Genomic DNA, 26885 nt, shown 5'->3' on the forward strand with positions numbered 1-26885 from the left:
TGTCGCCTGGGATGCAGCACAGCCCGAAGCTGGCATTCAACTCTGGCCACCTGTGTGTCACTCGGTGACCTGGGTTGGGAAGCTGGGCACGGCCACCACTTACTGAGCCTCTGCACCACACACACACATGTGCACTTACACATACAGACACGGGTGCACATAAACACACACAGGGACTCTGCACACAGACACAGATGTGCGTGCACACACTAAAGCATGCATCCACCCAGACACACACACAGATAGGTGTGTGCACACAACCCACCCCACACACACACATAGACACATGCAGTGGTGCACACACGCTTCCCCACCACCACCACCACACACAGACGTCCACACACACACTCGCTGACACAGACACACATGACTTTGGCTTCACCTCACAGCCATTTGGAGGTGGACACTTTCCTCTGTCTTTAGATGGAAACAGTATCAGATGAACGCTTCTTCCTCGGCTTCATACCACCATGCTCCATGGCAAAGCCCTTTTATTCTTTATCCTCGTGGGTAAAAGACACATTTTCCTTTGGATTCCTTATGTCTTCAAGGCTGAGGGTGGAAGGACGTCGTCCCCTTCTTCCACTTTACCTCCCTCCTCTCTTCTTGCTTTGGTTCACTCTTTCTTGACATTTGGTATTTAATTATTTACTGCGCGCTGGGCACTGTTCTGCTGAGCACTGTCCATCTGCTGTCTCGATTGTCGAGCCCTCCTGACAAGCTATGAAATAGTTGATATTCCACTCAAGATGTTATGAGAAAACGCGACTCCACGAGCCTCACCGAGCACACAGCCGCGAGAGGCAGTGTCGGACCTAGGGTTCCAGCCTGGTTTGTCTTAATCCAGAGTTGGCTTACACTCACTGTCCTTTTGCTCCCGTCCTCAGTGTCTGAAGTTCAGGGGTGAATACGAGAGAGTCTGTAGAGGCAAGAACTTTGCACGAGGGAGGTTTGCAGAAGAGATGGTGTGCTCCTTTTGAACCAGACTTATGGGGTGTGACATGAAATTCTGTAATGTAGCTAGATACTGTTAGAAAGGTGGGAATTCTTCGAATAAACACGTTGGCAGGCAGTGAGGAAGGAGTGTGGTTTGGGCTTTCTAGCTGTGCTGAAGGTGTCTCTTGTGGCAGCAAGACGTGTGTATCCAGCGTTAATAGCAGCTATGACCAGGGTTCCTGCCAGCACAGTTTCCCAAATACTGGCACTGACCCTTAAGTCTGGGTGGCAGGGAGCACGTCTGCTGCTGCTGCTGCAGCAAGAACTTTGGTCTTCAGAAAGCCGTCCTGGAGCTGCTTCTTATGGGGCCATGGTTGGTGTTGGGACGTCATTCTGCTCATTGCACTCTCCCCGTGGTTCTGCCATGCTTTTGCGGTGGTGCCTTTGTGTATCTTCTCAGGCGGCTGTGCGGAAAAAGGGAAGGACTGCTGTTTGGGAAGAAAACTAAGAGGTCATGAGATGTCTTTATTTTTTTTTCTTCCTAGTACTGAGCATGCTTCATAACCCACTCAGCAACGTCCTGGGGAAACCCCCCTTGAGCTTCCTGCCTCTGGAGCCCCTTGGATCTGACTTGGTGGACAAGTTCCCAGCACCGTCAGTTAGAGGATCCCGCCTGGACACCCGGCCCATCTTGGACTCCCGTTCTAGCAGTCCCTCTGACTCAGACACCAGTGGCTTCAGTTCTGGATCAGATCATCTCTCAGATTTGATTGTACGTAGCTTGTCAGGGAGTGAGGTGGGCAGGGCCAGTGAGCCTGCTGTGAGAAGCGTGTCCACCAGAGTGCCGGCGGGAGGTGGAATGACGGAATCCGAGGAGGCCACGGGGAATGTGCTGAGAACCTTCCTCCTCCACGGAGGAGATGATGCCGTGTATGCTCACTGAGCGGTACATTTCAGGACCCAAGCAGTAGACTCTCCTCTTACAAGTTACTTCAAGCACTTTGAGAAATAGTTAATTTCAAAAGTTAATATGGGAGTCCTGCACTGTTCTCTTTCTTGACCTGCTTGGTGGTTTTCTTTAGCCTTGAAACAGTATGTTTACATACCTTGACATATATTCTCTCAAAATTTCTAAGTGAAGATTTTACAGATCACACATTAGTAATTATCAGAGCCTGGATTTTAATCCAGATCAGACTGACTGGAGCTCCTCTGTTCTTACTGACCTGTGTCACCTCTCCGAGTGAGGCCGTGACGAATCTGTGAACTGTTGCCTCAGAGTTAACTCGTGACCACACGCCCCTTGTGCACAGCCGTGTGTGATGGGAGCGGCACCTGCGCTGAGGAGGATTGGCGGGTGGATTAGACTAGACAAAAGATGGGGGCGGGGCAAGTACATACATGGGAATGGCAGGGAGAAATCATCCTCAAATCAAATACAATTTCAGGTGCCTTCTGCACCCGACTTTCTCTGCTGCCGCTCCCCCTCACCAACTCACAGCTGAGAGCATGCGATGGCTGCTCTTCCTACCCTCTTGTCTGTATCCAGGACTGGTAGTGCTGGACATAGTTAGTTTCCCATCCATCCTGTGACCTTTTAGCACCTGCCTGGTCTCCTGTCAGCTTGTCCTAGAATACGAAAGCTGGCATTGGTGTTCTACTGCCTGTTGGTTTTATCCGTTTAGGCCGTGTTTCCAGAACAGCGACCAGCAGCAGGTCCCTTTGATTGTCTGGGCTGTAGTTGACTCCCCTGTAAAATGGGGTTAGATGCTTCTGGTTCTGCCTGTGCTGATTCGGATGGGGCTCAGCCTTGGAAATTTACCACAAAACTGGCTTCGATATTTTGGGATTTTGTTGAAAGAATTCTCTCAGATACCCAACCCCAAGGGTTATTTGATGAAGGGTTGTGGGCAGACAGCTCACGGCAGAGGGAAATAGAGGCAGTATTTGAACTTCCAGGAAACATTCTGAACAATTAGTTTGTGTGTTTTTTGATAATGTATCGTTTTTACCCACTTAAGTTAGTAAAATATAGAACCTTGACACAAGCTTATAGTGGAATCCACAATCTCATATATTTCTGACAGAAAGCAGAACTTCCTAGAAAGCATTTTGTCATTTTATCTCTAGGAATTGGACCAAAAAAAAAAAAAATAAAAAGCTACACAAAGCAAGAAGCTATACCTTAAAATTTATATTTATAATCCTGAAAACTTGGAATGCGTCTAAATATTAAACAGTAGGGGAATAGGTTAGTGAAATGTAGCTTGTTCCCTAAGTAGATTATCATAAATTAATTAAAAATGATTGTGAAGACTGCCTGGGAATATGAAAAAAAAGTGGAAAAAAGGATTTAAATTTTAGTGTAAGGACAACTAATAAAACATGCATAGGAAGAAAATGCATAAGAGAAAATACCAGAGCTAAATGGTATAATTTCTAAGTAGATTATGATTATTACTTTTATAACAAAACTGTCCTTTAAAAACTCGCATCTTCCTTTTTCCTCCCCTAGTCAAGTCTTCGTATTTCCCCTCCCCTGCCCTTCCTGTCTCTGACGGGCGGTGGTCCCAGAGATCCTTTAAAGATGGGGGTTGCGTCCCGGATGGACCAAGAGCAAGCTGCTCTCGCTGCTGTCAGCCCGTCCCCAACCAGTGCATCCAAGAGATGGCCAGGGGCTTCTGTGTGGCCATCCTGGGACCTCCTGGAAGCTCCCAAAGACCCCTTCAGCATCGAGAGAGAGGCCAGGCTGCACCGGCAAGCTGCAGGTGAGTGTGGCCATGGCCATGCCTGGGGCCTGGGGCCTGGTTCTGGGCACACCGAGTAAGTGACCCTAGTTCACACACTGCTGAACTGTCTCTGGTCCGTTCCGTGGAGTAAGCGCTAGTGGGACAAATTCCAGAACATCTCTAAGGCCGAGCAGAGAGGAAAGAGGCTGTGCCCATATGGGGTTGGACCCACCTCTCTGTTGTGCTCTCCCATGGAGACTGGCTGTGTACGGGCATTGCTTTGGTTCTTTCACGGGTGGGTGTGTTCAGGAGAAACCCTGGAAGCAATGTCCAGGATTGTGTCTACCTCTCCCCTTTCTAATTCAGAGATGGGTCAGACGCAACCCATGCTGGAGCTTTCTTCCCTGAGGCTTTCTGACTGGTCTCCTCAGGGATGTACTGTGGGGTAGGTGGTCCTTGGGTCAGCCTCTAAGGTAAGGGATGTCCTGGTCTCTCAGGAATGTTTAGGTTTTATCATTACATTTTCTTAAACACATATGGAATCTGTTCCTCATCTTATTACCAGTACTTGGAAGTTAAGGAGTCTTGGTAAGTTGTCAAAGCTCTAGGGAGATACACTGATCGCTCTCCTAAGGTTCTGGAGTTGAAGACTGAGTGAATATTCAGTGTCTCCATCCATTTGTCTCTGTAGGCTTCAGTTTGTCCATCTTTCCCATCATAGAGCTGGACCTGATCTCATTCTCCCCTGCTGTTTCTGCCACCTTGTTCGCTTAGTGGTTTTGGCAACCCATGTTTGTACTAGTGCCATTGTTTGCCTATGAAATGACATTACCTTGCTTTTGGATGAGGCCATTATATTGATTTATGTTTTTGTTTGCGAAATATTGCTGATGGTACCCAAGTTCTTGGCATAGCATCACATCGGGCCTGTGCCTTTTAAGGAATGAGCTTCCATGTCGTTGTCCTGGATGGACGTGATGGTTGGCTTCATTGGCTGGCTGCCCTAGGGCTGAAGGACTAAAATGGGCCAGTCCCCACTGATCTGGAAAGGAACAGACTGAGATGGGCTAAAAGCCAAGCTGGTCGCCAAGAACAGAGAGGCCTCTAGAAGTTTCCAGAACAGGCCAACCAGAAGATGGTTTCTACTCTGTACAGCGAGAGGGGTTCCTTAACGAGCTGTTTGAGTCAGAGAAATGTCACAGTGGGTTTAGAAAGACTTGCATTTGGTATAAATAGGAAGCGGGGTGTTTGGGGGGGGAAAAATCTATTATCTCACAGCATTGGCATCAAGGATGGCCTAGTGTCTGTTCAGGTGCCGTGAAGCTCGCTCTGGCAGTGATAGGACATGGTTCTGAGGAGGGGAACAATGGAGACATTCTCATCTCGTTGGGCTGCTCCTGCCAGTTTTTATTGGCTGTGTCCCGACTTCTGTGACTGAGTTCAGAGTGAAGACTGGGAAACAGTAGTGTATGTTCTTCATTCGAACATCCGGGGAGAAGGCCAGTTTGGATCAGTAAGCATATAGGACATTGTAAACAGAATTGCTTTGTTGATGTTAGAGTAAGTAGAAATTAGTATTGTAAGCCATGACTAGATAAAACAGCTTTGTGGTTAGCTTATCAGTCACATGTTTGAAAATTGCTTGGGTTGTGATCATTTCACCCTACACATCTGCTTTGCTCTTCCTCTGTGTTCTAGTGGCAACAGAATTAGTGATTTAGAGTTGTCCTACCAGGCTGACTGGTTTGATGAGTTGTGAGGTTTCTTGTCTTTCAGAATACTCATGGATGTCCTCCCAGGCAGCCAGGCTGGGACTGTGGCCTGTCTCGTTCTTCCTGGATAAGTTCATCCCAGAAAAGAACAGTGACTGTGTTGATCCTCTGACCCATTTCTCTCTTTGTTGTCTACCAAAGCTGTGAATGAAGCCACCTGTACCTGGAGTGGCCAGCTTCCTCCCCGGAACTACAAGAACCCCATCTACTCTTGCAAGGTGTTCCTAGGAGGTGTTCCTTGGGATATTACGGAAGGTGAGCTGCCTCTGAAACCCGCTGCTTTGAGCACTGAAGGTGGGCCTTGTCTCAAGAACCTTAAATTTGGACTTGAGGCCAGGGCTGAAGCAGGGCCCGAGCTCAGGGTATTAGGAATAAGTGAGGGCAGGGGTGCATTTTATGGACCATGTATTGCTTCTGTGTCTGGTGCTTACACTTGTCACCGGAGACCCAGGGTCAATTCTGAGTTGTTTGTAAGGGAGACAAGTCTGGGAGAAGAGCACTGGTGGTCCTGTGCTGCACTGTCCCGGGGTGGGGGGTTATCAGTTTCTGCCATTCTTTTCCATCTTCTTGCAGCTGGATTGGTTAACACCTTCCGTGTTTTTGGCTCTCTGAGTGTGGAGTGGCCTGGTAAGGATGGCAAGCACCCCCGGTGTCCTCCCAAAGGTAATATGCCTAAAGGTAATACAGACATGGTAGGAGCTTTTTTTTTCCCCTCCCTAGTATGCAATTGCACTGAGAGATGCTGGGCTGGCCCAGCTGCATGCTGGTAACATGGTTTGGGCACTCCAGGGCACAGAACTTTCAGCTGTTGGCACTCCTCTCCAACTCAGCACACGCCTTCTGCTTCCTTGAGCTCACGTCCCGTCTGTCCACACTTACTTACACTGCAGTCGGGGCTGCTTGTGAGTCTTGTTGTGGGCAACTTCCTTGTGCACTTCCCTCCAAACCTGAACCCCGGCAGCTACTTTCCTCTCTAACTGAGGCATTCAAAAAGCTTTCCTTTGCCTGCCTTTCTTGCCCAGTTACATTGTTGCCTGACCTAATTCTGAGATCCCTTTGGAGTTGGCAGGAATGAGGACCAAGCATCTGATTCCTTACTGGTCTGAAACGAGATCCCCTCCCTGTAGAAAGGTGCTATTTTCACTCTGCCCCGTCTCCACCGAAAGTGTTCCAATGAACCGAACCAGTGCTCTAACTAGGCTTTTAAAGCCATACGCCCTTGCCCCGGCAGACCGGCCACAGACCTGTCACCCTCCCTGCTCCAGGCCAGCCTGGCTTTGCTGACTGGAACGTGTTGTGTGCTCAGGGATGAAGATCCATATGGTCATGATGAGATCCTGTGTCCCACCTTGTCCTTTCCCTCCCTTGGGTGGGAGACAGTATGCTCCTCCCTCCCTCGGCCCAGCCACCCGACCTGGCAAGTGCTTCTATTCAGAAAGACATTCCGGGAGTAGCACAGACATGTATCTTACACACGAGGCCATTTCTCTTGGAAGAAACCCCAGGGATGTTAATGCTGTTCCTCCTTTCATTGGAAATAGGGTATGTGTATCTGGTCTTCGAACTAGAGAAGTCTGTCCGGGCCTTGCTTCAGGCTTGCTCCCATGACCCGCTGAGCCCAGATGGTCTGAGTGAATATTATTTTAAGATGTCCAGCCGAAGGATGCGCTGCAAGGAGGTGAGTCGGCACGATGTCCTCTCTGGGCTGGGTGCTTGGCATGTGAGGCAGTGGATTTCATGGGGCAGGCGACCCCACGAACTGTGGGAGAGCTTTCCTCCCGTGCTACAGTAAGGACAACAAGATACTCTGTTACAGTAGAAAAGCAAACAACCTCCGGACCTTATTGGGTGGCATATGTGTGCTCCTGCCTGTGGAGATCAGACTACGTCCCAGCCCTTTTTCCAGCCAACATCTCTGTCCCAAACATCTGGTCTTAGAAATGAAATAGAAAACAGCAGCTTTCTGTACTTGGAATTAACTGCTAATCTATAGCTCTTTCTCCCTAGTCCTGCCCTCAGGCTGTGCCTCCTGACCTCCCAGCCCGTGGTGGGTGAACTTCTCCTTATCCCACATCATCCACGGAGAACCTCTTGGCCAATGGTCAAAAGAAGTTTTGTGTTCAGATCAATGTTGTCGTTTTAAAAATCTGGTTCCAGAGAACATCACTTCTGCGATACTGGACTAGATATTTAATATATCTGAACCTTCATTTCCTCATTTATAAAATGGGACATGCAATGGTTATTGTAGTAAAAAAACGAGCAGTTGCCAGGGTTGCTAGAGGAGGGAGGGAGGGAGGTGTAGGTGGAGCACTGGGGCTTTGTAGCTCCCCGGGACCACTCCGGCTGGCACCCCAGTGGGGGGCTCCTATCATCACATGCTTGTCAGAATTCCCAGGATGTGCAGCAGGCACCGAGAGTAAGCCCTAAGGTAAAGCATGGACTTCAGGGGTGATGCTGTATTGGCGCAGGTTCCCTGATCGTGGGGCAGGCTGTTCCAACCGGAGGAGCTGTGCACGCATCGGAGCAGGGACAACGTGGGAGCTCTGCTCCCAGCTCATTTCTCTGTGGACTGGAAACTGCTATAGGAAATAAAGTCCGTTAAAATCTGTAGGGTGAAGGGGGAAAAGCACTATTGAGCTGGTCACATTGGATTTAAAATAAAATAATCCAAGTAACAAGCCTGGCTCTTTATAGCTGTTTCCTCATGTGAATTCACACTCTTAGTGGCACAGTAAGCTGGTCTTGGGGGCTGCCCTTTCTTGCTGTGTGGGGCTTGTGCAGCTCCCCAACCTTGTTACACTCCAGGACTTGGTTAACCCGCTCCATCATCCCTGTCCCCTGCTTTCATGGTGAGGGGCTGCCATGGCCATCCTACAGGCCCCTGGCCTGGCTCAGTGCCCCTGCTGGCCCCTATCTCCTGTCCCCACGTCTTCACCTTGCAATCGGTCTATGATGTGCTGACTCAAGGCTGTCCTGGTTCTTCTTCCTCTCAGACTCTCCTCTCCTGTGTCCCCTCCCCACCACCAGGGCATCAGTACTGGACTCTCTTCTCTTCTTTCCTTGTCACTTCAGTCAGTCACTCCTGTGGCTCTGCTCCACTCCCTTCTCCAGCCTCATGTCCTCCCTTCTCCTGGCCCTTCTTGGGGATGTCCTGTAATCCTAGATTCTTGCACCCAGTGTAAGAGAATGCTCGGAAAGCTTGCTGGCCCCTGGGATGTAGGCCAGGACATGATACTTCTCCCCATGAGGGTGGGAAAAGCAACATGGCCTTTTTCATCTTCCCCTGAAATGAGCTTTCCCTGGTAACTGGCGTCAGGTGCTCATCCCAGGGTCTTCTCGGCCTGGACCCCCTCAGCCCCAACTCTTCAGTCTCCCACCAGGCAGATGGTCTGACTTGTGCGGCCTCCTCTGTCAAAGAATCCTCTTGGTCTTGGCCTGTTCTATGCCCAGTGTCCCCTGGACCTCTAGGTCCTCTCAGCTGTAGCTTCTGTCTCCGATCTCTTCCCGTTTTGAGACTTTCTGGTGTTGTCATTGTTGGATCTTCATGAACCAACTTTCCAAAAACACCAGTTTTCTGTCGGCGCACTTCCTCATCGGGTACTCTGCCTGCCGTGCCAGATTTTGTTCTAGGCTCAGGGGACTCATGGGGCAAAGGGCACTGCTCCTGCTGTGCCGTGACACTGCCCTGTGAGCTGTCCACCCTGCCTGTCTCCAGTCACTCCCACTGCCCCTGGCACACGCTTGCTCACGCACACATTGGGCAGTGGCCGTCTCCTAGCGGGGCCTTGAGCGTCCCCACCCTCTGTCCTTCCAGCTCGTCTCCTTCAGTCTCGGAGTCCTTCCTGCGCCAAGGACGTGCTCTGTGCTCTCGGTGGCTCTTTGCTCCTCTGCTGGAACCACAGCCTAGTGCTTGCTCTCCAGGATGAGCGGCTGCTGTTCCACTTGTTTTCCCCACTTGGGACAATAGACTGCGTGACACCCAGCTGTGGTTGGGGTGAGGTGGCTGCTGAGCGCCTGTGTACCTGGGCCTGGGCAGTACACCCGCGCCCCCGCTGCTGGGCACGTGCCTCGCGGCACGACAGCCTGTCTCTCTCTGGCTCCCTGCCAGGGCTCACACACCTCTGGGTGGTTTCCAGGTACAGGTGATCCCCTGGGTCTTGGCTGACAGCAACTTTGTCCGGAGCCCATCTCAGAGACTCGACCCCAGCAGGACGGTGTTTGTCGGCGCTCTGCATGGGATGCTCAACGCCGAGGCCCTGGCAGCCATCCTGAACGACCTGTTTGGTGGAGTGGTGTACGCTGGCATTGACACAGATAAGCACAAGTATCCCATTGGTGAGTGTCCCACTTGTGTGGGACAGCTTGGTGGCCCCTGGGACCTTGCTAGACCGAGACCGTAATTCTTCCCACGGGAGCCGAGAGGGAGGCCTGGCCCAGGTCTGCAGGTCAACATCCACCAGCAGCACAGCGTCATTGTCTAGATAAGCCGTCGGTACTGCTCCTTGCACCCTCCGCTGTCCCACCGCTGCCCACGAAAGGGGAGAAAGTGGTAGGAGATCACAGGAGGTGACGGGGAGACCAGAACTTTGTTTGGAAGCTAAGAGTTCATAGCCAAACCAGTTTGCATCAGCAACAACAATTCATTAAAAGGCCGGGACCTCCCTGAACGTGACTGTTTTTCAAATTAAGAGTTCTTGAAAAGTGGCCTTGTCTCTAGGGTCAGAGACCAGATCAGGTTGAAGGACAAGGCCGTGTGACTCAGGCAGCAGAGTGTATTCATGGCCTATGCTGTCCTCACTGAAGGAAGTCTGTGGCCCTCACTGCTGGGTGTTTGGTCAGCCCCCTGAGAAAGGAGGTTCATTCCTCAGCCATAGCAGAATAATCTTGGTGGTGGGGTTTGGAGGTGGAGCAGGGCCTGACCTGTGTGATCAAGGCAGGGCTAACCGGCCTCCCCAGGTACTTACTCTGCCTGCCCACCCTGAGTCTGGTCGGGAAGGAGTTCCGTGTAGGGCTGCACTGCAGGCTGGGAACAGGGACCAGAGAGGCTGCAGGGCAGAGGCAGCATTGGGCAGGAGGAGTCTTCTTCTGGCTTCCCTGCTGCATCTCTGGAGGGCCTCTAGGCCAGGAGGGGTTTGCCTGCTGCTGTCCCTTCGGAGGGGTGTTCTCTCTGTGTCTTGGATCCCAGTGTTGACCCTGCCTGTGCATCTGTGTGCACCCCACCAGTCTCTGCCTGCCCCCATCTCCGTCAGCAGATCCTTCCTGGTTCCTGAGTGATTTGTGCCCCCGTGGTCCACGGAACTACACCATTTGATAAACAGGGTTGCTGAATGCTTGAAATATGCCTAGTGCCACGTGTTCAAATGATAATATTTGGGATATATTGGGTGTAATTAATTATATTATAAAAATTAATTCCACCACTTTCTTTTTACTTCAGTGTGGCTGCTTGAAGACTTAAAATTACATAAGTGTCTTATATATGTTTGTCTGACAGCCCTGCTCTAGAGCCAGGGTTTCCTGAGTGTTGACAAATAGCATTTGGTAGAATTTGGCTAGAAGGTAGATTTGTTCTCTTGTTCCTAGGGTCTGGCCGTGTGACTTTCAATAACCAACGCAGTTACCTGAAAGCAGTCAGCGCTGCTTTTGTGGAGATCAAAACCACCAAGTTTACCAAGAAGGTGAATGCGCCAGTCTGTACCCTTACTCTGGGTCTTCACTTCCCAGGGCAAGCCTGGGCCTGGAGCCGGTCCCAGCTGGGGGTGTGCAGGGAGCCCCGTGAGGCTGGGGTTGGGCGTGGCCAGGCGGTGGCAGGCTTGGGAGGGAGGGGAGCTGGGAACTTTGAGCCGCTTCAGCATGGGAGGGGGCTCCGCTCACCGGCAGTTTGACGGGCGTTGCTCGGGCAGCCTGGCTTCCCGTTCTCCAACCTGACGTGTATCCTCTGAACACACCTTTTGCCGGGTGATGGATTGCTGGCACTAATGTGCCCAGAAACCCGTGCCGACGCGGTGATGGATGTTGGAGCCCGCCAGCCTGGCCTTGTGTGTGCGCATCTGTCCTCGATGGACTCTGGGCTCTGCCCATAATTCTCCCCTTTAAAAACGAGACCTCCTGCATTCCCGTGTATACCCCAGTAACGTCCCCTCTCTCCTGGCCCATCTGGCCTCCTGGTGAGAAGAGTGCTCATTCTCCTCTTTTCCCATTGTGTAGGTTCAGATTGACCCCTACCTAGAGGATTCTCTGTGTCATATCTGCAGTTCTCAGCCTGGTCCTTTCTTCTGTCGAGATCAGGTGAGTCCCCAGGGTAACGGTGATGTCTAGGAAGTCCCTGCCCTCAATTAAAAATTGTCATGCCGCGTTTCTCCCTAGAAGGTTGGTGCTCTTGGGGTTGTCTACGAAAGCATGAAGGAGGCAGCAGTCATGTTCCCTGATGGTCAGACCAGGGAAACAGGTCCTTGGGAAACTTTGTTGAGTCTTGATACCCTGCCCTTCCCCTTGCTGGTGGCATGACCACCAACAGGATGTCTTTGTGGGTGAAAGGAACCTGGGTAGGTATGGTTAGCAGCACCTGTGAGCCAGGCACAGTAGTTCTTTTTTTTTTTTTTTTTTTTTTAAGGTTTGTTTATTTATTTGTCAGATAGAGAGAAAGAGAGAGAACACACAAGCAGGGGGAGCAGCAGGCAGAGGGGGAAGCAGGCTCCCCACCGAGCAAGGAGCCACACTCAGGACTTGATCCCAGGACTCTGGGATCACACCCAGGTGTCCCTGGGCACAGTAGTTCGAATCAGGCCTTTCTCCACTGGTCATCCCCTCCTTGAGGACCCCTTCTTCACTTGTGAGCCTCCAGACTCCAGATATTTGTACCTGGTTTCTCTCCACAATTGTCAGAAGTGGGGAGCTTTCTGTTGAATGTTCCTGGGTGGCAGGGAGGAGGGCTCTGGGTGTGTTTGGGCAGTGCTTCCCAGGGGTGTCCATGCGGCTGGCCTGGTACCATACTGGGATGAGAGTTCGGGGAGGTTTGGGGAGGGCCTATTCAGCCACTAGTGGTCAGCCATGCTTGGTTTTTCTGCAGTGTTGCTGACTGCAGAGGACCAGAGGCTCAGGCAGGGAAGAGTTAAACCAGAAGCTCCATGGGGTCAGGGGGTGTGAGTAAATTCAGGTTATTAGGTAAAGCCCAGAACACGGATCTCTCTGATGAGCCTCTTCTAGCAGACTCCTGCATGTTCACAGATGACCCCATGTTCGGGTAATTGTTCAAAGGCTGGTGGGTTGGCTGAGGTGGCACGGCTAGCCAGAGGTAGGACCGGGACTGTGGTGCATACCCCATTGTCTCTTCTCAGTGCAGAATGCCTAGCATTAGGACGGGAGCATCTGTCTTTGAATGTTCTCCCAAATTAGCAGCCATATGATGTAGCTGCTCTGTAGGAGGTGAGCAGGGCAGGGGCCCTGACAAGCAGCCTGGTGGTAGGAGGGAATGCGAGTACATGGTAGGAGCCCAGCACGTTTGCTTGAGGTGGGCACTTAGTGGGTTTGCTGCGGTTAGTCAGGCCTCTGTCGGGTCGGGGGAAGGTGAGGAGAATGTTCCCCGAGACCATACCTTCTAACTGCATGGAGGCTGCCAGGAATCCCTGCTCCCTCTCCAGCAGAGCAGGTGGGCAGCTCCTGCAGCACCCCCCCCCCCCACACACACACACACTGCTGGTGCTGACAGCGTGGCTTCTCTCCTCCTTCTCCCCCAACCAGGTGTGCTTCAAGTACTTCTGCCGGAGCTGCTGGCACTGGCGGCACAGCATGGAGGGCCTGCGCCACCACAGCCCCCTGATGCGGAACCAGAAGAACCGAGATGCCAGCTAGAGGGGCTGGCCGGGCCCGGTGGCCTGTGGCGCCCAAGGCTGGCAGGTCAGCAGCTGCCTGCAGCATCCTGCCCCTGGCGACCAGGGAGCTGGCTTCCCAAGGACAAGGGAAAATCGTAGTCACCTTTGCACTTGCTGAATCTGTCTTTGTTTCTGCACTAATTAATGCACAATGAGTTCTGTCGGGTTTTGTTTTCAGGGGGTGCACCAGGGCAAGGACCTCTGGCTCACCCTCCAAGCGACTCTGTAGTTTTCCCAGATTTTAGTTCCTCATTTTGCCGATGAAAAGCAAAAAAAGAACTACGTGTCCGGAAGGTATTGACACGATGCCTACATCTAGGTTTATTTATTAAAAGCGCTTTTTTACATTCCTTGCAATACTGATGGTGGTGATACGCAGGTCTCGGTTTCATTCTTGCAGTTGCCATACAGTGCCTTTCCATTTATTTAACCCCCACCTGAACGGCATAAACTGAGTGTTCAGCTGGTGTTTTTTACTGTAAACAACAAGGAGACTTTGCTCTTCATTTAAACCAAAATCATATTTCATATTTTACGCTCGAGGGTTTTTACCGGTTCCTTTTTACACTCCTTAAAACAGTTTTTAAGTCGTTTGGAACAAGAGATTTTTTTTTCTTTCCTGGCAGCTTTTAACATTATAGCAAATTTGTGTCTGGGGGACTGCTGGTCACTGTTTCTCACAGTTGCAAATCAAGGCATTTGCAACCAAGAATAAAAATTTTTTTTCGGATTTGAAACTGGACCGGATAAGCGGTATTTGAGCGGCTGCTGTGTATAGTTTTAAATGGTTTATGGCACCTTCTTAAGTTGCACTTACGTGGGGGGGAGGGTTGATAGAAGTTTTTAATCACAAAGTCACAGGACTTTTTTCTTTTGTAACTGAGCTAAAAAAAAAAAAGGGCTGCTTTTCGGTGGGGGCAGATGAAGGCTCACAGGAGCCCTTTCTCTCAGAGGGGACAAGTACCCTTCCCTTATTTCTTTCATTTGAGAAGTGTATGAAGCAACAGTTGCAGTCACTGAAATGCTACTGGAATTTGAAAACTTGACTTTTTCTTTCTTCTTTTTAAAAAAAAAAAATACAACAAAAAACCTACTTGCCCCTCTTTGGGAAGCTGTGTGCCAAAGAACCAGTGTCATAACCCCTCTCCCTCCTGCTGAGCTGCCGTTGCATTGTTGCATATCCCAGCTACTCTGTGGGTTTTGTGAAGCTGTGTGTGAAGTCTCTACCTCATTGTAGCATATGCAGGCAAGACTGCACTCTCCTACAGATGTGTGGAGTAAGCTGTGGTGTAGTTTTTTTGGCACATAATAAACACGTTGCAGCAGAGTTCTTGTTCTGTCTCTGTGTCTGCGGTGCGGGAGCCAGGGGGCCACAGGGTCACAAGACTGCAGAGTAAAAATTCGTGTTTCTTTGGATTTTCTGTGATGGGATTCCAGCCCAGGTTGACGGTGGGGCCATGGGGAGACCTGCCCCTGCAAGTACTTCTTGGTCACTTCCGGGGTCAAATCCATCTTGGAGATGCCTCTCTGGCAGGTGGGTAGCTTTGATCCAAGCATAAAAATCCCTTATGCTTCTCAAAGCCCCAGACCCAGCGTGGAGAAACTGGAGGCACAGCTCCTCAGGCCACTTGTTCTCAAGCTCTCCCAAGCCTTCTGGGAAGGCTTTCCATCATCTTGGACTCACCTGTGCTGACCCAGTTCCTCTCTGAGAGGGAGAAATGCACTTGCTGGTATTCTTCAGAGAGCCCCGTTACTCTGGACTCTGTCACAGGCTCCCAGGATTTGTGAGCGTGTCCACTGATGATCTTCCCAGGTAGGCTGTGCCTGGGCCCAGCGCCTGCATTGATCATTTGGATTCCAGTTTAGTCCGAGGTAGAGGGAACCTGGCACAGCGAAGCATCATTCTGGTGAGAGGTGCAAGAACTCACTGTTGGAGGGGGTGGGGGAGTCCTCCAGCCAAGAAGGAGAGACTTCCGCTTTCCCTCGAGGCCTGGCTAGCAGCTGCTTGACAGAAGTTTGCTGGTAAAGTAAGTGCCTGCAACTCCCTCAGAGGAGTGTGATCCTCCCTTTTGGTCTCTGCTTTTTCTCCTTTTCCTGCAGTGACATCTTTCCTCCCCTCTGTCCCCATTTTGTCCAGGGCCACTTTCAGGTAGAGGGCTTCCTGTCCTCCGGCCTTCCATTCCCAATCAGTTTAAAGTCAGACGGCACTAACCAAGGTGACCAGGAGTGAGTTGAGGGATGAGGGAGGCTCAGCCCCATGGCCCTTAACTCCAGCAACCTAGCCAGGCAGCCTTTCCTGAAGTCAGCGGGGGGGCATGGGACTTGCTTCAGCAGATGGGGTGGGGGGGTGGGAGCAGAGCTGGAGGGCAGGGGCAGGGTATGCCAGGGGTGGTCTGCTCTGGTGGGCTTCAGAAGGGCCTGGCTTGGGGATGGGAGCGTCAGCAACAGCCTGAAGACAGTGCTCACCGGGAGGTGCCTCCATGGTTGGGAGTGCTGCAGGCAAACATGGTCCTCTGCTTCCACGTTTGAGAGCTTGCTTTATGGGGGGTCCTGGGGACTCACTAAGCAAAAACGGCCCTTCCAGTCTTGGAGCTCACCCTCAGTGGAGAAACTAAGACAAGTCACCATGACAAGCAGCTTAAAAAGGATGATGATGCTAAAAAAGGATCAAAGGAGGAGAAGCCCCTCTGATAATGTGACCCTTGAGCAAAGACTTGAAAGAAACGGGATCAGCCTATCCAAGTGGCATCCCTCTCCCAGACTAGAAAAGGCAAGTCCCTGAGGCTGAGGGTCCTGGGCGGGGCACCATCCCTACCTCCTTACCTTTCCACGCTCCCGAATCGCCGTCCCAGGGACGCTAGAGCCTCCCTCCGTCTCAGGCGTGTGCAGAAGACCTGCACGCCTTCTAGTCTACGGAACATAAAACGATCCTGTTGTAGAACCAAGGAGCAGAAGACGCGGGAGGACAGAGGCCTTAGGAACGGAGTGAGCGGCAGCCGCGCCCACGGTGGGGCGGGCCAGGTGCTTGCCCCGCCTACCAGATTGCGGCGGGCCGCCTGCACTTCCGCCCCGCTGAGCCGGGGGTCGCTGTGGAGCACCTGAGACAGCTCTGAGTGTCCCGGGTTACCCGGAAGCGCCTTTCTGGCCGCGCTTTATAGGCCTCGCTTGTGCTTCCTGTTTCCTCTTTTACTATACCCGCCAACATGGTAGGTATCTTGTCCCGAGGCCTCGGTCCGCTACAATCGTCCTCCATCCGCTGCTTTCCGCGGCCCCCAGCCCTCGAGGAGGGGCGCGGGGCCCCACCAGGCTTCAGCTTCCGCGGGTCACTGGCCTCCGCGCCGAGCCCCGCGTTCCGGCGATGCCCGGCCCGCCCTCCTCCCGTCCCGGGCTCAGCCCCAGCCCGCGGACCCCGCCGCCGCCGTCGGAGGGCTGTCCTGGCTCGCGGGTGACGCTGTGCTCTCCCACCCGCAGGGCCGCGTCCGCACCAAAACCGTGAAGAAGGCGGCCCGGGTCATCATCGAGAAGTACTACACGCGCCTGGGCAACGACTTCCACACCAACAAGCGCGTGTGCGAGGAGATCGCCATCATCCCCAGCAAGAAGCTCCGCAACAAGATCGCAGGGTGAGCCGGCGGGCCCGGCGGAGAGGGGCGCGCGAGGGGCGCGCGGCGGGCTTCCCTGCGGGCGGTCGTGCGGCTCCGAGGCTTGCGCGGGCTGCGCGGGGCGCCGGTCGTCGTCCGTGCGGCGGCCGCGGCTCACGGCTGCCGGGCGTGTGTCCCGCAGCTACGTCACGCACCTGATGAAGCGCATTCAGAGGGGCCCGGTGAGGGGCATCTCCATCAAGCTGCAGGAGGAGGAGCGAGAACGGAGGGACAACTACGTGCCCGAGGTGAGCTCGCGGGGTCCGCCTCCGGCCAGTCTGGGGGGTCTCCTACCCGCGGTCGCCCCGCCCCCAGTGCGGGTGCCCGTGGGACAGCCCCGCTCGGCCCTGCCGGCGCTCTTGCCGCAGAGCCCCTGGTGCTGCGCGTGTCGTGGTTTGCCGGAGCCTAGCACTCCCGGGCCGCTGGCCGCCGCCTGAGGTCTTCTGCAGACTAGGCGCCAGCGAGGGCCTTATAGAGGGGCAGCGAGAGAGGGCAGCCGGGACCGGGAGCCCTTCAGCAGGCTGCTCACCGTGGAGGGCTGCTGGGCATCCCCCCCTCCATCTCTGGTTGAACACTCTTGGAGAAACGGCGGGGAGAGGGAGAGACGACCCTCTGATCGTTTGGGGGCCTGCCCTGTTTATAGGTCTCGGCCCTGGATCAGGAGATCATTGAAGTGGATCCTGACACTAAGGAAATGTTGAAACTCTTGGTAAGTGCTGGCGGGTTCCTGCAGGAGGACTTTGCCCCTGGTGAGGACCATCGCTAGCTTTCTCCTCTTGCAGCCACACCAGCTGCCGCCGTCCTCCCCGTCCAGGGAGCCACATCCTCTTACCTGCCTTTCTCCCCGAGGAAATGGTCACTGGAAGATGACGAGCGGCAGTGTTGGGGATTCAGTCTACACTGCTAACCCCTGGACAGCTGTCTCCATAATGGGGTCAGCTGGTTACGGAAGCGGGAGATGGCCCTCCACAGGAAGAGAGTTCTAAAGCCGGTGGCTGTTCCCCCCGTGACTTCCAGGACGCTCTCCCTTCTGTTTGCTTCTTGCCTCTGTGGTTGTCCTCTCATTCTTCGTGCTTTCCATCCAGGCTGTCACTCCTTGTGTGCGTGCTGACCTCTCCAGAGACCTGTGCCCTGCTTTCTCTGTGCTTCCCAGATGCTTGAGCTGTCTTCATGGGGCCTCTCTAGCTCTACACAGCTCGGTGACAGTAGCCTGGCTTTGGAATCCAGTACACAGTGATTTGAAGCAGCTTCATTTTTTCTTTATGATCATGAAATGTTTAAGACGCTCAGAAAGGGAGTGGACACAATGAACTGGAGTGTACTCAGCCTCCAGCTTCAGAAAAACATCACTGGTATAGCTGAAGTCAGCTGTGGGGCATTTTCTCCAGAAATAATCACTGTCCTCAATGCAGCATTATTGTCTCAACTGTAAAACTGGTTTTCGAGGATAAACTGGGAGGGATATTAAGTTCAGGTATGTGGCAGGCTCTTAACAGTTGCATTAGTGATGTCTCCTAGTCGTGTCAGGCCTGGAAAGGAAAGGACACTGAATGCGGCCTAGAGCAGTGATTCTCAAAGCAAGCGATTTTGGTCTTCAGGGTATTTGGTAATGTCTGAACATGTTTGGTTATCGGAGCTGGGGAATACGAGCAGGCATTGGTGGATAGAGGCCAGGGTGCTGTTAGAAATCCTACGGGGTACAGGAGAGCACCCTCAGGTGTGGGTGTTGGGATGCATGTGCCTTCATATCTCAGGTAGGCTCCCTTGTGAGTTTATTGCTCTGGGGCAGGGAGAAGGCCCCTCTTGGGATTCTGCAGGGTCCCACCAACCTGACGCCAAGCTAGTGGAGGGTGACAGGCATGGCCTGGTGGTGTTCATAGGACATTCATCATAGATCTTACCGGTATAGCCACACTGAACCTGTTCTGTTGTTTTTCCAGGACTTTGGCAGCCTGTCCAACCTGCAGGTCACTCAGCCTACAGTCGGGATGAATTTCAAAACACCACGTGGAGCCGTTTGAATCTTTCTGCTGTGCTGTAATATCATCAATAAACCTTGGACAACAACCTTGCCTGTGTCCTGTGTGGGTTGGGTGCCACTAGTGCTAAGGGCAGGAGTTCTTTCCAGAGGGAGAAATCCTGAAGAGCGCTCTGCAGTGGGAGTATCTGTAAGTGGCCTCTGGGCAGTGCCCATACAGACGTGTTGGAGAGCTCAGCCACCCTGCCTCGTCCTGGCGGGCCCTGAGCACTAACCTTGTCTGCAGGTGGAAGTCAGGAGATGCTTTCCTCTTGCTTTGCATGCCCTGGGTGTTTGATCCTCTGCCTCTCCCAGATACACTCAGTCTGGGCTAATGAACCTGTCCTGAAAGGGTAACTAACACTCCTCGCATGTTCAAGGGTTGGCCTTTATGGCTGGGAGATTGGGTGGGTGGTGTCTGCCCAGGACCTGGCACACAGGAGATGCAAGTGTGAGTGGAGGGGGTGGGGAGGGTCAGTGCAGCTGGGCTGCTTGCTGGCTGGATCCTGGATAGATCACTGAGTTTAGGGGTCTGCTGAGGCTGTGGGTCAAATAGAGACCGGGGCTGGTCCTGAGTAGAGAGGGAAAGGAGGAGGAGTTGTTACTCCGTTGGTGATCTGCACATTTATCTGCTGCTCCGTCCATGGTGGAGCTGCGCATGGTCTCCAGCATGGGTGTGGAGACTTCTGCAAGGAGGTGACCGGACCCTTGCCCCTCTGCTTCTATGAGGCAGATACGGCAAGCAGCGTGAAAATGCACAATTTTGATGGAAAAACATTTCAGAGAAATGTTACAAATACAGTACAAGGAACATCAAATACTCAGATCTACCAATTGTTCATTTTGCCCCAGTCGCTTTAGACTCTGTATGTGTGCACACACGTGTGAGCAAAGATACATGCATATGCACTAATTCAATTCAGGTCTACTGAGGTTAGAGGCAAGACCTTTGCCCCAAGTATTTCAGTGTCTGTTTCCTTAGGAACAAGGACATTCTTTTACAAAAGCACAGTACAGTGTTCAAAATCAGGAAATTTAGCATTGATCCAACCGGGATCGATTTTAGCTAATGTCCCAATGTCTCAGTTATTTTTCCGTGGTCCGGGATCCCACCCAGAATGACTGGAGGGCACCTAGGGTTCATGTTCCTCCAGCTTCCTTTCCAGGTCTTCTCATGACATTTTTGGAAAGTATGGTCTGACTTTGTAGAACGTCTTTCAGTTTGGGTGGTTTCATGTTTCCTCAGATACAACAGCCTTTTTCTGGAGGAAGCCCCCAGAAGTGACACTGCTCCTGGCGCATGGAATTGAGAGGTGCAGGATCAGCCTGTCACACTAGCGGTGTTTACTTGGTGCTCTCGGGCTAGGGTTAAGGAGCGTCTCCACTATGAACTTTCCCACTGTGATTACAGACTTGGGAGGAGATACTGTTATGATGTTTTGACTCCAGGAGGCAGCTTTGTCTCATTTATTACAGTAAACTTTTGTTTCCATCTTTTGGAGCGGGTTCGGGGCCTTGCCAGCTAATATGAAGCGCCTCCTGCCCCCACGTACCCCCTTGGGTTTTGATCAGCGGTGAGGAAAGGGTCGGGCTCTGCATGGGGGGTGGGGGAGGTTGTTAAAGGGTAAAACGTGAAGCCACAGCGGGGCAGCTCGCTGTGACTTTTGTTGCGCTCCACACGGTGAGGCAGTGCCCTTGCTCCTGGACTTGAGCCGGGCCCGCACCCCAAGACTTGGGGCCGGACTAGGCGTGCAGGACCGGGCTCCCACGGGCGCTGAGCGGCCCCCAGAAGCTGCTTTAGGCTCCAGCGGGCTGGGGGCTTCTCGACCTCTGTCGGGAGGACAGGTGCTCCTCCCATCTTCGTGCGGCACCTGTGGGAAGCACGTGGCCAGTCCCCGCCCCTCGGGGGCTGGGATTGGCCCTTCCGGGGGTGGGCGGGGCCGACGCAGGTACGCCCGTGCGCTCCGCGGACCACGGGAGCCAGGTTCGCCCCGGCTCTCCCCTGGTCTCCCCGGGGCTCGGGGCCCGCGATGCTGTCGGCACAAGCACAGCGGACAGCCTTCCGCCTGCCGCGTCCGGGGGCCGCTGCTCCTTCGCAGCCGCACGGAGCTCCCGAACCTTCCGAGGTAATGTCTTACCCATTTCTCTGTATCCTTATCGGTGATGGTGTTAACGGATGTTTTACTACGTACCCAGAAAAGGGACCTACGGAGAGAGCAAATGCGCAAGTTAAGCTTATTCATTCATTCATTCATTCATTCATTCATTCTCGGCGAGGGAACTGAGAGCACGTCGCTCAGGTCAGAGACGCCCCAGCCCGGCGGCCGCGGAGTCCGGGAGTGTCGAGGTGAAGGTATAAATGGACCCGAAACCGGTTTTTTGCGCGGGAAGTCAGTCCGCTGGCTTTCTGCTCGCCGCCGCCTGCAGTGACGAAGCCCGAAGCCGCAGGGGCAGGACCGGCCGCGTCCCGGAACCCCAGGCCGAAGCCGGAGCGCGGAGCCGCTCGCAGCGCGTGGCTGTGCGCCGGGGCGCAGGCTCCCCGCTCCTCCTGCAAGTGCGTACTTGCTCTCTGTCGTGTCCGCCGGCAGGATTTCCAGCGCCCTTCGCGGAGACCATAGTGTCCGCTCGACACCAGAAAACCCCCCCTGTCACTTGTTTCAAACGTGTTTTCTTTCTTTGCGAAGTTCAACTCGTCGGACGTTTGACTTGTATCGATTGTTTCAAAATAACAGCGCTTGAAGTTTTACCCTTTTTTCTGCGGTACCTGGAGTCCCCTCTGTTTCTCATTAGATATGGGGGTGGGGGTGGGGAGACAAACAGCCTCCCTGTTGTGAGGAGTGTGAACCGAGCTCGTTCTCTCTTCCCACGGCGGGGGTCAGCACACCATGACGGGCGGCGGGAACGGTTAGGCCTGGTTTCTGCGTTTCCAAGTGCCTTGAAATAACCACGGCAGGACAGTAATGTGAGCTGTGACAACGGTATGAAGCTCATGTGTCCGTCCGTCTTATTGGGACACAGCCGCATTCCTTCCCATGTTACGCGTGCGGGTCTCCCTGTTAACAGGCTGGATGTAGATTGTTGCAACACAGTAGGGGGCACTCATCACTTTGCCTGACAAATTGCAAATTACACATTTATAACTCAATAGTGTTTCAAGGGCCATACCTCTGACCACGTCATGATATTTTATTTTCTGAAAATCACTGGTGCATATTCAACATTAAAAAGCGAAAACTGGGCTTTGAGTGTTGCACTTTCAAGGTCTGCGTGGCTCATGTGTGAGCCAAGCAAGAAGGAAAGCTTATCAAAGGTGAGTTTCTCGGGAAGAAAGATGCCTAGAGAATAGAGACTAACTGTTTAAGACTATTAGCCTTTGAGTTGCCAAATGGTATCTTGAAGAGGTGACAACACTGGGAGTCACAGAGAATTTAAAAAGAAGACAAATGATTTTTGAGTGCTTTTCCTTGTCTTAATGAGTCAGAAAATGTTATCCATACCGCTCAGGTGTTTGTGCAGGAGTTAAAGCTGAATTCGAAGAGACTGAGGAATTAGCCTCTGACTCAGTTGCTTAGAAGGCCTATAGGTGAGAATTTTTTAAGGATGAGAACTAATTCAATCTAACCTGAAGTGGGAATCAGCCTGAGCTAATGTGGCAATTAGTGGTGATAGAAATCTGTGTGGGGCAGAAAAAGATTTCTTTGGAAATCTTGCAAAGATTTCAAAGCTTGCAAGAATGTAAAATGTTCAAAACCTTAATCATCAGTAGGTATCTTGCAGAAAATACCTCACAGTACTTGAACCAGTACCATTAACAGTAAATTTCATTTGCTCTCATAGACTTAACCATCATCAGTTCCATGAATTTTGTTTTTAATTATGGTAACAGATAGATATTATTTATCATTTTAGCCACTGGTAAGTATACAAATCAGTGACATAAATACATTTGCCTTCTCACAATGACTACCAACACTGTCTCCAAAACTACTTCATTGTTTCTTTTTTTTTTAAAGATTTTTTATTTATTTATTTGACACAGAGAGATGACAAGCAGGCAGAGAGGCAGGCAGAGAGAGAGGGGAGGAAGCAGGCTCCCTGCTGAGCAGAGAGCCCGATGCGGGGCTCCATCCCAGGACCCTGGGATCATGACCCGATCCGAAGGCAGCGGCTTAACCCACTGAGCCACCCAGGCGCCCCTACTTCATTGTTTCTAACAAAAGCTCTACCCATTAAACAGTTACTTCCTGTTTCCCGAACCCCCGCCCTTGGTAACCTTTATTCTGCTTTCTGTCTCTATGAATTTGCGTGTTCTAGGTGCCCCACATAACCAGATTCATATAATGTGAATTTTGGTGACTGGCTTGTAGTAAGCATGGCCCATCCGTGCTTTTGTTGTTTTGTTTGTTTTGTTGTTTCTTGAAGTTTTGGAGGATGGCCTATGAACCAGCTGAATCATTTGATGATTTGGCAAATGTTTGTGCCTTAAGAGGCTGTGTGTAAAACACTCGGGACCCCTGCGAGGGGTTTGAGGATCAAACCACACGGTTTGATTGAGTCTTGTTTCGTGAGTCACCTAGGTCTGGCTAACGAGCACTAGCTCTGTTTCCTCCCGATAGCTTTACCTGAGCAAGGGACAGTCCTTGAATTTCCACTAAGGTTTCTCTGAGCCCAGGTGACTCATCTTTTTTTTTTTTTTTTTAAGATCCTATTCATTTATTTGACAGAGAGAAATCACAAGCAGATGGAGAGGCAGGCAGAGAGAGAGAGGGAGGGAAGCAGGCTCCCTGCCGAGCAGAGAGCCCGATGCGGGACTCGATCCCAGGACCCTGAGATCATGACCTGAGCCGAAGGCAGCGGCCCAACCCACTGAGCCACCCAGGCGCCCCCAGCTGACTCATCTTAAGGAGAAATGGAGCGAACTTGTTCTTCTCTTTCCTGGATATCCTACGCTTTCATCCTCGTCTACTGGTCCAAAGGTCCTCACATTGACAACAATAAATTCTAGTTCTGGTTCTTTAATGCCACCGAAGAATTGATATAACCAGCAATCAGTCAGTCTTTCAGTACACAGCAAGAAGGGTGAGGTTAATTTAAATTGTTTTCCCCCCTCAGGGAGAACAGACACTTAAAATGTCCCCTAATGAGAGTGTTCTGGATTTTTCCAGAGGGCGGAGGTGGTACTTCTGACCATTTAAGTCCTTTCTTCACAGGTTTTTCTAATGGCCTAGATTTTTACATTATACTTGCCTTTATGATCGGGAATGGTGTGAGGTATGAAATTGTAACGAATTCTTATAAGCAAGAATTCAGAGTTCTTGTAAGCAAGTAGTTCGTTTCTGTTATAAAATGAGTTCTGTGGTCGATTTAGTCTACAAAGGAAGGCTAAGACAAAACATGTTCTTAATTTCTTTACCAGTGTTGCGGCATCAGGATGTCTAGCTAGACAGCACCCCATCCATTCTGTTCATGCAGACAATAACAGAACAGTGGGAACAGCCTGAAGCTGGTGAGACATAGTAAAATCCATTCAGAGTTGCTGGGTACAGGGTGAGCCTCAGAGGGCAAACTGTCTTCTGGTTCCTTAATATTCTGTCATCTGTACAATTGTCCCATCTGATGGGAGGTAAGAGCAAGTGGAAGGGGTGTTCAGGATGTCCATTTGGCCCAGTGCACGCCCTATCTGTACCCTTTTAAAAAAAATTATTTTTATTAACATATAATGTAGTATTTGCCCCAGGGGTACAGGTCTGCCAATCATCAGGCTTACACACTTCACAGCACTCACCATAGCACCTACCTTCCCCAGTGTCCATAACCCCACCACCCTCTCCCTACCTCCCAACCCCCAGCAACCCTCAGTTTGTTTCCTGAGATTAAGAGTCTCTTATGGTTTGTCTCCCTCCCGACGCCATCTTGTTTCATTTTTCCTTCCCTACCCTCCACGACCCCCTTCCCTGCCTCTCAAATTTCTCATATCAGAGAAATCATAGGATAATTGTCTTTCTCTGATTGACTTATTTCGCTCAGCATCATACCCTCTAGTTCCATCCACATCATTGCAAATGGCAAGATTTCATTTATTCTGATGGCTGCATAGTATTCCATTGTGTATATCTACCACATCTTCTTTATCCATTCATCTGTGGCTGGACATCTAGTTTCCTTCCATAGTTGGGCTATGTGGACATTGCTGCTATAAACATTCGGGTGCACGTGCCCCTTCAGATCAGATCACTACATTTGTATCTTTAGGGTAAATACGCAGTAGTGCGATTGCTGGGTCATAGGGTAGCTCTCTTTTCAACTTTTTGAGGAACCTCCATGCTGTTTTCCAGAGTGGTTGCACCAGCCTGCATTCCCTCCCCTTTCTCCGCATCCTCGCCAGCATCTGTCATTTCCTGGCTTGTTAATTTTAGCCAGTAGTCAGAACGACTGGTGTGAGGTGGTATCTCATTGTGGTTTTGATTTGTGTTTCCCTGATGTAGATGGCCCCCTTTTATATCACTTTGTGATACAAATTTTCAGATTGCATGATATTTGCCTGATAGTCCATAACATCATCTAGGGATAAATGCAGGTTTATGAATCGGAAGAGAAAGGATAGTGGACCCATTTCAAGCACACACCAATCAGTCTTGTCAGCCCTACTGTTCCCGGTGATGGAGTATCCGTCTCCTTAGTATGGGCTGGGCCACGTACAATGGTAATTTTGGTAGCAAGATGAACGGACTGTGGTAGAGTAAGTTAGATGCTCATCAGCAGTAGTCGTGTCAGAAGAGGTCGAGAAATCCATAGGATTTCCCAGTTGTGCCAGCAAGGTGGTAGACTCCGAAGACCTACCTGGTGTCATTGTAAATGGGGGCCCTGTTCCATTCTGCCAATATGCACATCTCGAGGAAGCTGTGGGTTCAGTGGCTTCAGCTGATACTACAGGGGATGCAGACTATGCCTTCAGGGGGGCTGTATGGGGAAGCTATGGTGTAACAGTTGCATTTTCCTGGGATTTTGTCTGAAAGAGGCATCGGGGGTGCCTGGGTGGCTCAGTCCGTTAAGCGTCTGCCTTTGGCTCAGGTCATAATTGCAGGGTCCTGGAATAGAGCCCGACACTGGGCTCCCTGCTCAGCAAGGAGTCTTCTCCCTCTGCCCCTCCCACTGCTCACTCATGTGCTCGCATGTGCGCGTGCGCTCTCTCTCTCTCTCTCTCTCTCTCTCAATAGAGCAATCAGGGGCACCTGGGCGGCTCTGTCAGTTGAGCATCCTGCTCTTGGTTTTGGCTCAAGTCATGAACTCACTTCGTAAGATGGAGCCCATCCCCCCTCCCCTCACCCCCAGTCAGGCTCCACACAGGGTGGGGAGTCTGTTTCTCTCCCCCTCTGCCCCTCCCGCTGCTCTCGTGTGTGTGTGTGTGTGTGTGTGTGTGTGTGTGTATGTGTGCACAGCATACACTCTGTCTCAAATAAATAAATCTTAGGGGAAAATAAAGCCATCATAAAGTTGAAGTAAGTTTGGGTTGTCTGAAGGGATATATGAGAGATTTTCTTGTGGCTTTGAAGCCATCTCTATAGTTGCAAGGCAGCCTTGGAATGGAATGTGGCTCTCATTGGGGAGAGGTAGTAGTGTAGCAGGATTTTTTTTTTTTTAAGATTTTATTTATTTATTTGAGAGAGATCACAAGCAGGCAGAGAGGCAGGCAGAGAGAGAGGAGGAAGCAGGCTCCCTGCTGAGCAGAGAGCCCGATGTGGGGCTCGATCCCAGGACTCTGAGTTCATGACCTGAGCCGAAGGCAGCGGCTTAACCCGCTGAGCCACCCAGGCGCCCCAGGATTTTTTTTAAAAAGATTTTATTTACTTATTTGACAGAGAGATCACAAGTAAGCAGAGAGGCAGGAAGAGAGAGAGAGGGAAGCAGGCTCCCTG

At 51.6% G+C, this 26885-nt stretch overlaps 2 protein-coding genes across 15 annotated transcripts in view; both read left to right on the top strand.

Annotated features, from left to right (window-relative positions):
• The window catches only part of CPEB1 (cytoplasmic polyadenylation element binding protein 1), a 98368-nt gene extending 83730 nt beyond the window's left edge, over window positions 1-14638 (top strand). For 12 of the 14 annotated variants that reach the window (XM_059179911.1, XM_059179902.1, XM_059179897.1 and 9 more), the window contains 9 exons: window positions 1482-1708; window positions 3452-3704; window positions 5579-5692; window positions 6011-6115; window positions 6979-7115; window positions 9577-9775; window positions 11024-11118; window positions 11648-11728; window positions 13181-14638. In XM_059179911.1, coding sequence (XP_059035894.1) covers window positions 1482-1708; window positions 3452-3704; window positions 5579-5692; window positions 6011-6115; window positions 6979-7115; window positions 9577-9775; window positions 11024-11118; window positions 11648-11728; window positions 13181-13291 — 1322 coding nt within the window. In that variant the 3' untranslated portion in view covers window positions 13292-14638. The remainder of the gene's footprint in view (window positions 1-1481; window positions 1709-3451; window positions 3705-5578; window positions 5693-6010; window positions 6116-6978; window positions 7116-9576; window positions 9776-11023; window positions 11119-11647; window positions 11729-13180) is intronic. The other 2 variants (XM_059179899.1, XM_059179900.1) reach the window with 1 other exon arrangement.
• Window positions 14639-16400: 1762 nt separating this feature from the next.
• RPS17 (ribosomal protein S17) lies at window positions 16401-19019 on the top strand. Its single transcript, XM_059179913.1, has 5 exons — window positions 16401-16517; window positions 16783-16934; window positions 17095-17200; window positions 17596-17661; window positions 18893-19019. Exons 1-5 carry the CDS (start codon window positions 16515-16517, stop codon window positions 18971-18973), a joined length of 408 nt encoding a protein of 135 aa, XP_059035896.1. The 5' UTR covers window positions 16401-16514; the 3' UTR covers window positions 18974-19019.
• The last annotated feature ends 7866 nt before the right edge of the window (window positions 19020-26885 follow it).

The sequence above is a fragment of the Mustela lutreola genome, chromosome 7 (assembly GCF_030435805.1).
Source record: "Mustela lutreola isolate mMusLut2 chromosome 7, mMusLut2.pri, whole genome shotgun sequence".
Taxonomy (NCBI): domain Eukaryota; kingdom Metazoa; phylum Chordata; class Mammalia; order Carnivora; family Mustelidae; genus Mustela; species Mustela lutreola.